General features: G+C 35.9%; 1 protein-coding gene across 2 annotated transcripts in view; it reads right to left on the bottom strand.

Moving 5' to 3' along the window:
• LOC149550677 (uncharacterized) overlaps nt 1–12,368 on the bottom strand; it is a 59,902-nt gene extending 47,534 nt beyond the window's left edge. Inside the window, exon 1 of one of the 2 annotated variants that reach the window (XR_016352553.1) lies at nt 11,788–12,347. Coding sequence is in view for 1 of the 2 variants with exons in the window: in XM_089786240.1 (XP_089642366.1) it covers nt 11,788–12,205 (418 nt within the window). In the remaining variant the exon portion in view is untranslated. Of the gene's footprint in view, nt 1–11,787 lie in introns of both variants that reach the window. The other variant, XM_089786240.1, reaches the window with a different exon arrangement.
• Nucleotides 12,369–13,752: the final 1,384 nt, after the last annotated feature.

Here is a 13,752-nt window from a genome sequence, read left to right as displayed (position 1 = left end):
AGCAATGTGAATGATCAAGTGTTCTTGGGAGAGTGGACTCCTTCCAATTAACCAACTAAAGCGAGGGATGGATAAATTTTATAATTTACACATGGTTGTGTCTCACCATTTGACTCTTTCTTCTTCCATTTTTGTTTCCATTGCCTCTCAATATTGTCATTCATTTTGTTTCCTTGTAGTCAAGAAAACTTTTCTTCAAGGTGAGGTGAGGTAGAGGGAAAATAAATATTTGATATTAGTTATGTTTTACTCACTCGGTCTAATGTTTTGTCAATTTCCAGATGTTAATAGAAAGACTATTTCGTGGTAATTGTAGACATATCATCTCTGTAGTCCATAATGTTATTGTGCATACTTTTTGGTAATAGCTTCATGGTGATTATCAACAATTGTGGTAACTTCGCAATCATTGAGAGTTTATATAGATCTTGTTGGAGATTGTAGCTGTAATAGACATCTAGACATGGAAATACGAAGAGTTGTATTTTAAAATAAAGAGTCATGCACTAGGAAATTGAAGAAACCTTCGGTTGTAATGTGAAGAGTCTCTCTTTATGTTATATATATCGCATCAAGCTAGAGGCATTGTACACTTGAATATTTCATTATCAATAATGTGATCTTTTGTTGTGTGGTTAGGATTTTCCCTTCATTCTAGAAGGGTTTTCCTATGGTATTTATGTGTGTCTCTTGCATCTATTCTAATTATTCGTTATTGTTGTTTATCTAATTTTTGGGCAATTTTCAACATGGTATCAGAGCCAAGTTTGATAATAGCATTTAAGGAAGTCCTTTATTTATGCAAGAGGTTTTATACTTTCCTATTTTTCTCATTATCTGTGTGATGCCTTCCCTCATGCTGGTATACCTATGATTTAGTCAATATATTGGCTTGCAAATTCAGTTGGTGGTGAGTTGTTCTCAAGTCGGTTTGCGAGTTTTGTTTTCCAACTTGTTCAAGTCGTAATTGTTATATCTTATTTTATTATTTGGTGCCAATTCGATGGTTGTTCCTTTACGGTGTTTAGTTTCTTTAATTTCCATTTCAATGAGAGGTGTATCGTCACTAAGTTTTTTCAGGGAATGACGAGTTTTTTTTTTTAAATTCTTTCTTATATTATCTCTTTTCATGTTTCAATGTCTCTTGTGCTGGAGCAGTTTTATCTGCATATTGTGCAATGATTCTATTATTTATCCATGTGCACCTTGTATATTTTGTGATCTGGCACCATGTGTGAGTCATCATACTTGCTAGCACTTTTAATGATTGAAGATTATTATTTTGTCATCATGTGTATGTCGTTGCTTCTCCAGCTTCGTTATCCTTGCATTCGTCAACTTTCATAATATGGTTATCGACCTCTTATTGCACATACCAATTCAACCTTCTATCAATCCTAAGATCGCTTTTCAAATGCTTCTCTGCATGCGTTTAGAGGATACACACAAGGCTTGTTGGCATGGTCCCGTTGCATTGTCTTTGAGAATGTTTGCAAAGTTTCATACCTATTTTGGCTTTCCACATCATGGATCAAGGCTTTTGGGCTGGTAGTGCATCAATGAAAGTAGCAAAGAGGAGCAAGCTCGACTTTTGCATGCCGAAAACTCGGGATGAAGTTTCAGGGAAGAATTTTTTGTTTCAGTAGCATTGTCTTTGTATGGTTGTATTCAGTTGGCATTCTTAAGATGTTTGGATGGTCAAGACGAAGTGGCATCATGGATGCCCTTTCTACTGAGTTTGAAGTCTTAGATTCAGTGCAACCTTGGCTTATTCATGTTCATTGTTGTTGTTTTTTTTTTTACTCTCTTCCATTTTGGCTTCATTCACATCTATTATAATGTTTTCTTGCATTGTGCGTTGAAGGGAACATTCACCTACCTTTTTTTATGTTTGCGTGAATCCTTCGTGGTCGCTTTTTCTCTTGATGAGAACTTTCAAAGTCCATGCGGTTGCTGACCTGGCAGCTCTACCTGCCATTTTCCTTTCTCAGGAATCCATCAGTTTGTTTAGCGGTTGTCTTCCTTTCTTCTCAGCTCGTTGCCAATTCATAAAAAGAACCATTCAAGTTGTAAAGGAGTTCTTCATTTGTTTTTCGGTTCAGATTTTTGTAAATTTAATGTATTGAAACACAATTGAGGTGGTTAGTTCACAAAACGGAAGTGTGTCTGTTTGGGGCACATCATATGTGGATGCACATTGGATCTGGATGGTATTAAGGTGTTGAAATATGTATTTTATTTGTTGAGGGATCTTAATAGAGGACAGCTGCCACTTGATACTGCTATGGAATCCCTTGGCCGTATTTGAGATCGGTTCTTCATTTTCACGGAAAATTCAGACCTCCGTAGTATTCAATAAGATATACTTTTGAAAATATTTGAAAGGGGTGATGCTCTAGAATTCATCACCTACAGAAGATGGACTATAGAGATAAGTATTATGTGATATTTTATTTTTTTGTCGTAACACTAGGAATAGTGTTTTCTTGCAGGATTAATCTATATATAATATTATGGCTGCAGAATGCAAATAGAAAAGCAATTAAGAGGATCCTGCTTTAATTAAGAGGGAGATGTTTTGACTTTAGAGAAGATGTTTTAGCTTCAGAGGGAGGCTTCATCAACTATCTTCTTGTGATGATCATAGTTAAGAGGTAGTATTTATGGAATCCCTGTCAGTTTTATACATGTTTGGTATTGTAAAATTTGAAACTCTTGTTGGAAAAGAGTTTTAAGTTGTGATTTCCTTTCTTGTTAGATTTTGACTCTTGTTGGAGAAAAGTTTCAACTCTGACTTTATGAGTTATTATTCATGTGAAATTAATAAGTTGTAAGAACAACCCGATAATTCTTTCACTTTTGAGAAATTGATATTGAACATCATGTTGAGAGAATCCATGATGTCATCACGTTGAGAGATTGTGTGATGTGAGTTGGAAGTCATGTTGAGAGAGTCCATGATTGTATCACATTGAAAGAGTCCATAATAAAATGTTGGTTTTAAACATTACTAATTTGTCATGTATCACATTGAAAGAGTCCATAATAAAATGTTGGTTTTAAACATTACTAATTTGTCATGTTGAAAGATTCCATGACAGCATCACATTGAGTGAGTCTGTGGTAAAAGTTAAATATGATTTTTTGCAAGTTTTTCATGTTGAGTGATTCTATAAATTTTATAAGAGCTATGCGATTATATTTTATCATTGGCATTTTGGTTGTAGCTTTGTGCGATTGTTCAGCTAAAGATCTCTCTCTCGCTAAGAGGGAGTGTTGGACATCGTAGCTACGATAGAGATCTTTATCTCTAGGTGTTATACCATTATGGTCACCTTCAACTGAAAAGGACATTTATGAGAAATTGTAATATTAACTATTTAGACATGTCATACAACATTCATTGAGACATGGAAATACAAAGAGTTGTATTTGAAAATAAAGAATCATGCTTTAGGAAATTGAAGAGACCTTCGATTGTAATGTGAAGAGTCTTTATATGTTATATATATATATCGCATCAAGCGAAAGGCATTGTACACTTATTGCATTATCAATAAAGCGATCTTTTGTTGTATGGCTGGATTTTTACCTTCATTCTATAAGGGTTTTCCCAAGTATTTTTATGTGTCTCTTGCATCTATTCCGATTATTCATTATTGTTGTTTATCTAATTCCTGGGCAATTTTCAACAGATCTCTCATAGTCAAGGAAGGGACAACATGTGAAATTGCTCCTCTACTACAATTTTGTGCAAGACCAAGAAAGAAATAGTTGATATTATTTTGCGACCATTAGTATAAATCAATTGTGTATTAAAACCATTCTCGCAATAGATAGTTTTATCAATTAAATAATAAATAACTTGGCACCCACCCGCATCTCTATCACTTTTGTTGAGGTTCAAAAATATCACTTTTGACTGAAGTAATTTCAAATGCAAACCTACCAAATTTTCTTATTCCAAGCCAAGAACTTCTACCATCAAAATCTCCCTAGAAGTGAGTTGAACATTCATTCTATAAGCATCTTGAGGATAGTGAAACTAAGATATCATAATTTTTGGTAAAGTTTTGTAACTATACGATGCAAGGTTGCCAACACCTACACCCAGTATGATTGGGATTGCAATTTTGAGTGAACAACTCTAGAGTCTCACTCAAACATTTCCCAACACTTGTCTATTTTTTTGCTAAATCCAATTTGTCTATGTTGTACAAGTCATTGTCATTGGTTTCCTATGAATAGTCTAAAAATGTTTCTAGAATGCATGCAAAACTTTTATCAACCTTCTCCCTTCTACAAACATCAGCTTAGGGATATAACCTGTCTTGTCTAGTCCATACTTTAGCTTATAATGTTTTCAATTCCCAACTTTGTTATTTCTTCATTTCTTTATACAAAAAATGAATGTGTCCACCAAATAACACAATAGTTAGAAAATTAGTTAAACCATATGCTTAAGAAAGTTAAAATTTATTCTATAGCAGCCCCATTATTAGATTTTAAAGGCATGTACAAGAAGAGAGCTCTATAAGTACTTTGTGATCCTAGGGAACCAAAGCTTGATATAATATTATAGAGCCTCAATAGGCCTCTTCTATGAATAATTTGTTACAATTAATCAACTCTTACTACTACTTGAACAAAAAAGTTTTCAACGAGCACATCAATGAGAAATGTTGAGAGTTTACAATGTAGAAGCTATTTAAGCTAGAATCTCTTGGACATACCAGCATGCCCATGAGGATTGCCAAATTTCTCTATCATGGAGGATAGTGGTCCTTCTCAATATGCTCTTCCATTATTAAAAAAGGTTTCACAAGTGTTTTCCACTTGATGTTTTAACCAGTGTATTGAGGTCTGTCTAGATTAAAAAGAAATACGTATGTTAACCAAAATGAGTCCCGGATCACATTGACTTTAAAAGTCAAGTCACACTTTCCTTTTGCGATTTTGCAACTCCACTAATAATTTAATATGTGAAAGGATTTAAGAGAATTCTAACAAGTGGAGGCTGATCTTATAAGACCATTTCCAAAAAGCTAGGTGAAAGATTTTAGAGACCACCCTTGCCCCTTTATCAAGTGATTGCATAAGCTGTAATAACAAAGGAAATTTCCCACAAATGGAAAGAGTGGAGAGGCTCTCCAATGGATCTCACATGGAGAGAGATGAAGAGAAACTTCCCAGCTCACTTTCTAGGGTCATTCTAGTGGTATGGTGAAAGATTTGATTAAGATGATGGAGAAGCATATACTAGAAGCAATGAAACACACATTAAGGCTCTTAACCCTAATAATGAAGTCAATGTAGAGAAGCGAGTAAGGATGGTCAAGTGGAGGAAGGGGCTCAAACTCTCTTAGCTCTTCTAACAGTTAAATGGAAGGTACAAAGTACAGGAATTTGCAAGTAATTCTATGAGAGAAATTGGATGGATAACAATGAGACTGTGGTTACTGTAGACGAAGCATTGGATGAGGTTTGCAATGAGAAGGCCCATGCAAGAGTAAGGCAAGAAAGAAATACTTGATAACTGAAATTGGCAGTGAGAATAAGATTTGCCAACAAGTGTTTGAGAAGGCCATTCTTGCTTTTGTAGAAGTTGTTCCTCCCATCTTATCTTGTACTTCAGATGTGTATGCTTCTTCTACTGTTAGAAGTGCTCCTCTTCCCTTCTGGCATTGACAGTGATCTGTTACCGTTGTTGGTAGTGTTGCTCATACTGATGATGATACTGATGATCATTTACATTACTGTATGGTATGATAAGATTAAACGAGCTTGCCAAGGGTCTTAATATATATGTTATGGCTGGAAGTCTTGACTACATTTAATTTCGAATTGTTGAATCTATTGATATTTTATTATGATATTAAATAACTCTCGAAATCCTAATTTTTTGGCCGGCTACATCTACTATGATGCTTGGATAAATAAAATCCAAGAAAGTTACACCCCATAAGCTGGATTATTAATGATGTTTCTGAGTGTTCATAAAAAAAACTTGTACATTTAACCCACTCCAAAGAATAGGAATTGTTAGTTTTAGGTAACTTGGACAGCTGTTCGTCCGCATGTGACCAATTGGCAAATAATTGTTAAGAGTTACGATAATTATTTGTTAATTAATTGACTCCTTCTAGAAGCCACTAATAACCTATTGGTTAGGTTGTTTTAATCGAGAAGCCACTAGAAACTTCTTGGTTAGAAAGCAACTAGAAACTTCTTGGTTGAGTTGTCTTGATCAAGAAGCAACTAGAAACCTCTTGGTTAAGTTGTATAAAAAGGGGTCAAGGGAGGCATTTGGAGAACAGAGTAGAACAGAGAACAACAAGAGTTGTAGAAGCATTTGCAGTGTTAGCAAATGGGTTTGCAGTGATAGCAAACAATCTTGCACTGTTAGCAAGGGTGTAGTGATAGCATTAGGGATAGCAGTGGGAATTATCAGCAGGAAAAATTAGGAGGTTGTCTGAATTCTGCCAGTGAGAGGCAAGAAATTTTGTATCTCTTGATTTGCTGAAGTTAATATATTTTCCATCTGCAAAATTGGTTTTCCCAAGGACAATTTGTCTGAAAATATTGTGTTCTTTGTGTTATGAATTTTTTTTCGTATTTTATTGGTGAAGTTGCAATTGTGTTATTTTTCAATATTAGTGGGGAATTTATTTCCAGCAGTTTAATAATCGTTTACGATAGGAGATTAATAATCAGTGACTGCAACAGTGTTAATTTTCACATGGTATCAGAGCAGTGTTGAGGGTAGAAGAGTTGTGCCCTCGGAAGGAAATTTTGATCTCTTTAGATTTATTATTGCTTTAATCCCTTGAGATGGCTTCAGCTAGTTTGAGAGATCGGGACAGATTGGATGGTGCCTCGAATTTTGGTGTCTGGAAGTCTGGAATTTCTTTATTGTTGGAAGAGAATGGTATCAAGGATTATGCTACCAGTGTTGTACCTATACCAACGGATGCGACACAGCTTGCAGCATATAAGAAGGACGATGCCAAGGCGAGGAGGATTATCCTTGATGGTGTCAAAGATCATATTGTTTCACATATCGCAGAGATAGATACAGCGAAGAAGATGTGGGACGCCATTCTGAATCTGTACCAAAACGCTACCACTAATAGGAAGATGATTCTCAGAGAGAAGCTGAAGAATACCCGAATGAACCAAGGAGAAGACATTACAAGTTACCTCGCTAGGCTTAGACTTGTCAAGGACGAGTTAGCAACCGTTGGAGATAGTCCCAATGATGACGAGCTAGTGAGAATAGCCCTAAATGGGTTTTTGTTCAAGTTGTCAGTGGATGAGATACCTTACCAAGTTGGGATCAACTATGGATTGATTTCACTGAGGAGGAGTTTAAACTAAGTCTTGTCAACGGGGCCAACAAGAGTTTAAAAAGTGAGGTGGAACAGGAAAATGTAAAGCAAAGAAGGGATCTAGCTCACAAAATGAGAAGAAGAAGAAGGACCTTTCTAAGGTCAAGTCCTTTGGATGTCACAAGTATGGTCACTATGTCAGTGATTGCCCAGAAAGGAAGAAGGCAAAGAAGCAAGTGGCAGCTTCAGCAAGTGCAAAAGAACTCTCCAGTAGACTGGAAGATGAGTTTGCACTTATAGCTTGTATGGTGAGCTCAACCTCACAGACTATCTGGTATATAGATAGTGGGGCATCATTTCATATGACAGGAGTTAGAGAGTACTTCTCCAGTTATAAGGAGGAGAACACCAATATCCATATTTCTATGGGAAACTTGTCCAAAGTCAACCCAGTTGGGAAAGGGACTATTCAGCTTCAGAGGGAGAATGGAAAGATAATTTCAATTCATGATGTGTTGCATGTGCCAAGATTAGGTATGAATTTGATTTCTGTATCTGTTCTTCAGGATAGGGGGTATAATGTACTCTTTAGAGGGACATGTGTTGATTAAGCCCAAGGATTGGAAATCACCCATAACTATTAGAGTTAGGAGTGGTCGCCTTTATAGGTTGCAATTTGATACTCCTAAGGCACTCATGAGCATCACTAATCCTAGAGATCTTGGAGAGCTATAGCATAGGAGGATGGGCCATATTCATCATGGAGCACTCAAATTGCTTTCTGAGACCGTGATAGGTGTTCCAGAGGTGAGCACAAAGCATGATGATGTATGTAAAGGATGCGTGTTGGGGAAGTTTGCAAAAGCATCCTTTCCAAGAAGTGACACCAGATCTGAAGGCGTTTTTGATCTAGTACATTCAGATGTATGTAGATTGATGTCGACAAAGTCTATCAAAGGATATGAGTACTATGTTACTTTTATCAATGATTTCTCTAGGAAGACCTGGATATACTTCTTGAAGACCAAGGATGAGGTTTTCAATCGGTTCCAAGAGTTCAAGACTCTAGTGGAGAACTCGACAGGAAAGAAGATAAAGGTTCTTCGGTCAGACAATGGAGGCGAATACAAAGGAAATAACTTCCAAAAGTTCTGTACTAGGGAAGGAATCAAGAGACAGTGGACTGTTCCTTACAATCCACAGCAAAATGGAGTCACTGAGAGGAAGAACCGTTCTATATCAGAGGCGGCAAGAGCCATGCTACATGACCAAGATATGCCCCACTACTTATGGGCAGAAGCGTGTAGTATAGCAATCTACATTCAGAACAGGGTTCCACACAAGGTGCTAGGGAGGATAACACTAGAGGAAGCTTTCATAGGTAAGAAGCCTGATGTTAGCCATTTCAGAATATTTGGGAGTTTGGCATATTGTCATAGTCCAAGTGATACACGTACCAAGTTAGATCAGACTACAGAGAGGGGGCACTTTGTTGGGCACAGTGAAATCTCAAAGGCATATAGGATTTTTATCCCCAGGACCAAAAGAATTATTGTCAAACGTGATGTAAAGTTCATGGAGGACAAGGCATTTAGAAGGTCAGGAGATTTGCTAGCAGTTGATTGGAGTGAGCAGCCAGCAGAAGCTCCAAGGCCTAGTCAATGGCAATAGAGCACAAGTACAGTTACCAATACAAGTGTAGGTTCAAGTGGTCAAGTTTCACAGAGCATGGAGCAACAAGAAATGCATCTAGAAGACTTAGAGATTGATATTTCATCCTCTACAGTTGGCAGCAGGAACTACGAGGTTCAAGAGGCACAAAGGGATACTCAGGAGTTTGTGGGAGCTCCTAGGAAGAGTACTAGACAGCAGAGCCAACCAGCTGAGTTCAATGACTATGTGGCATTAGTTAGTCAGTTGGTAGATAGTGAAACTTCCAGCTATCAGGAGGCTGCAGAGCATCAAGCATGGCAGGATGCTATGGTTGAGGAGTATAACTCAATAATGCAGAATGATGTGTGGGAGGTAGTTCCTAGACCAACAAATAGAGCAGTAGTTGGATCACATTAGATCTATAAGATAAAGCATGGTGCAGATGGTAGCATCAAGAATACAAGGCAAGGTTCGTGGCCAAGGGGTTCTCTCAGAATGAAGGAATAGACTACAAGGAGACATTTCCTCCAGTGGCCAAGTATACTTCTATACAAGCTGTGATCTCATTTGCAGCACAGATGGGATGGCAGATCCATCAAATGGATGTCAAGACAGCATTTCTTAATGGTGAGTTAAAGGAAGAGATATACATTGAGCAACCAGAAGGCTTTGTAGCACACAGCAAAGAGACCCACGTGTGCAAATTGAAGAAAGCATTGTATGGACTCAAGCAGGCTCCCAGAGCGTGGTATGAGTGCATTGACACATACTTACAGGGAATGGGCTTTGTGAAGAGTGAAGCGGATGCTAACATCTACTACTTGGTGGTTGAGGGTGAGATTCTCATTCTTGTTCTTTATGTGGACGACTTGTTTCTTACAAGTTCACTAGGGCTCATAGAAGACTGCAAGAGGGACCTGGCAGAAGAGTTTGAGATGAAGGACTTAGGACTCATGCACTACTTTCTAGGCATGGAGGTGTGGCAGACAAATGGAGAGATTTTCCTTGGTCAAGGGAAAGATTGTATTGAAATCTCAAAGAGATTCGAGATGGAGGATTGCAAAGCCATGTCTACACCCATGATTACGAATTGGAGGAAGGTAGATACATCTAAGGAGAAGGATGTAGATCCCACCTTATATAGACAGTTGATTGGTTTGCTTATGTATTTGGTCAACACTAGGCCAGATATAGCATTTGCAGTAAACTCTCTTAGTCAGCTCATGGTTGAACCAAAGAGAATGCATTGGACAGTGGCCAAGTATGTATTGTGTTACTTGCGTGGTACAGTTGAGTATGGGATCAAATATGTCCAAGGTGAAGGTATCAAGTCGATGGGCTATACTAATGCAGATTGGGCAGAAAGTACAATGGACAAAAGGAGCACTTCGGGGTGTTATTTCAGTTTGGGATCAAGAGTTGTATCTTGGTTCAGCAGGAAGCAAAAATCCATGGCTCTGAGTTCAACCAAAGCAAAATACATAGCAGCTAGCATGGCGACATGTGAAGCTATATGGTTTCGGAAGTTGTTAGTAGCCTTGTTTGGTCAGAAAGTTGAGACTACTATGATACACTGTGACAATCAGAGTTGCATCAAGTTGCTTGAGAATCTAGTGTTTCGTGATAGGTCTAAACATATAGACATTAGATATCACTTCATTAGAGATTGTGTACAACTGGGAGTTGTTCAACAACAGTACATACCTACAGAGGAGCAAGTAGCAAACATTTTGACAAAGACATTGGGGAAAGCAAAATTCATCTTCTTCAGAGATAAGTTGGGTGTCATGCAGAACAACTTCCTCGCTAAGAGGGAGTGTTAGTTTTAGGTAGCTTGGACAGTTGTTAGTCCACATGTGATTAATTGGCAAATAATTGTTAAGAGTTACAATAATTATTTGTTAATTAATTGACGCCTTCTAGAAGCCACTAATAACCTATTGGTTAGGTTGTTTTAATTGAGAAGCCACTAGAAACTTCTTGGTTAGGAAGCAACTAGAGACTTCTTGGTTGAGTTGTCTTGATCAAGAAGCAACTATAAACCTTTTGGTTAAGTAATATAAAAGGAGGTCAAAGGAGGCATTTGAAGAACAGAACAAAATAGAGAACAACAAGAGTTGTAGAAGCATTTGCAGTGTAAGCAAATGAGTCTCAAGTGATAGCAAACAGTCTTGCAATGTTAGTAAGGGCGCAGTGATAACGCTGGAGATAGCAATGGGGAATATCAGCAGGAGAAATTATGAGGTTGTCTGAATTCTGCCAGTGAGAGCCAAGGAATTTTGTCTCTCTTGATTTGTTGAAGTTAATATATTTTCCATCTGCAAAACTGGTTTTCCCTTAAGGGTTTTTACAGGGATAATTTGTATGACAATATTGTGTTCTTTATTTTTTGAATTTATTTCCTTATTTTTATTGGTGAAGTTGCAGTTGTGTTATTTTTCAATACTAGTTGGGAATTTATTTCCAGTAGTTTAATAATTGTTTACAATAGGAGATTAATAATAATCAGTGACTACAATACTGTTAATTTTTACAGAAACAAATTTCAAACAACTTGAAATAAAATAATAAGCTAGAAAGAGCCAAATCCCTAAATGCGGCATTTACCACTACACTTCATAAACAATCACAATGAATCAAAACGCAGCAGACCATCCTATAATATATTTACAGATTAGGGTTAAACCCAAATCTGAACAGCATGGAAAAATGAAAGACCCAACTTACATGAAATCTCAGCAAACACAAATAGATGCCCATACAGCTTGGCAAGTTCTAGCTACAAATGGAACGATATAAACTTAACCTGGAAGGTATATCTTGTAGTAGAAGAAGACTAGGAGAGCAATATTAGGGATGATAAAAGTCCATGTCGGTGGTCGCCCAAATACAGGAGGCTTCCTCTTCCTTTCCATTGGAAGCATTCGCGTCACATATTCTTCTTCTGCATTTATCAGCGATCTGTAACGATGCTCAATTCCTGCTGCGGCTTTTTGATCGCGTTTATCTGGTGACCTAAGCTGCCATACTCTGTTCAACGAATCGGATGCCTTGGTCTTTAATGCGTTGAAATAATAATTGTTGTAAAATGGGTAGTCATGGTGATGTCGTAGATGTGGAATTGAATACGCCTGTAAGAAAAATGGATCACAAAGGGAAGGATTGGGATTTAAGAGGAGGTAATGAACTGCATTAGTAGTTTGCTTCCAGTTTTCCTTATCCATGGACCAATACGATGTCTGACCAGCTTATCTGAAGAATAAAGTTGATTTACAGGATACAAAGTTGTGAAGACGAAGAGATGGACACTACACAGATATGAACTGTTTCTGATTAGTACGCTAAGTACTACTCTGATACTTCTAAAATTTTATGTTTTAATTAGCGATTAAATTCTTAGATTTCTAGGAATATGTTGCATAACATATATGCAAGATGGTTAACTTTACAAATTTTTAAAATTATTTTTTTAATATTTGATTGTGTGAATTACTTTATTTTTAATTATTTTTTATTAAGGTAAATATGATTCATTATTTGAATTGGTTAAAAAAATATATTTTTTAATATTATATTTTTATAATATAATTTTTGTCATTCAATTAAAAATACTAAAAAAATGGTATTTCTTATATTATATAATAGTTTAAGAAATAAAATTATATGTTATTATTATAAAAATATTATTATTTTCATATTATAATTTATTTATAATATAATAGTATCAATAGAATAATTACACTTATAAATCAAATTTAAATTATAATTATAATTAGTATCATTATAGAAAATTATAATTATCTAATATTTTTATTAATTAAAATATTTTATAAATAATAATAAATTTATTAAATTAAAACTATATTTATATAAAAACTAAGGGCAAGTACTAAGTTGTTTTATTTTATTATTTTTTAAAAAAATTAGAGTTCTTCTGGTTTCGGTTTTGTTAAGTTTTTAAATATAATGTCCATCATATTATCTGACGAGGACCAATTTTTTTTAAAATATATATATATACAATTAGAGAGCTCAACAAGATAAGTAAATAGGTGGAGATCGTACAAGAATAAAAAGAGCTAGTGTGTATGGACAAGAAAGGGATAGATGAGATAAATAGTTAGATATATAATTTTTATCTATGAGACTAAACATAGTCTATGGGATACCTGTCAAATTAAGCCAACTTCAATAACATGGTTCTTTTCTTGTGTAAGTCGAGGATAAGCACTTTAGACTTTTTAATGCACTTCTTACTTAATAAATCATGTGAAGAGTAATCAAATCCAATAACTACAAATTTGTCCATGTTGTCCTTATATGCATCACATTCTAAATAAAGTATTTTTCGGTTTCCTTAGTCCCAAAATTGTAAAACATGCAAATTATCTCTTCCCAAGCCTCTTTTGGCCTCTTCCAAAAATAGGAAATAATAAGAGGGAGGTGAATCAATATTCCACAAACTTAAAATGGTTGCCCAACTATGGATACCATTAACAATCCTTAAGCTTGCATAGATGATCAAAGTGAGAAGTAAACATAAACATATCATAATAAAACTCATAACACCATTGTTTATTAACTAGGGAAACCCTAGCCAAGGGAGAACTCTAGTGAAGAAAGTCCCCACAAAATGATCCACTATTCAAAACTATCTTGTGAAAGATATTGACTCTGTTAAGAGTTTATTACATATGTATAGTATATTTGTTGTTAAGGATATTGACCTTGTTAGGAGTAGTGATTACAATACAAAAAAGGAGCTCATTGC

This window comes from Cupressus sempervirens, chromosome 6 (assembly GCF_028749045.1).
Source record: "Cupressus sempervirens isolate cs-2001-9-10 chromosome 6, ASM2874904v1, whole genome shotgun sequence".
Classification (NCBI taxonomy): Eukaryota; Viridiplantae; Streptophyta; class Pinopsida; order Cupressales; family Cupressaceae; genus Cupressus; species Cupressus sempervirens.
This window is presented reverse-complemented; position numbering and strand designations above follow the sequence as displayed.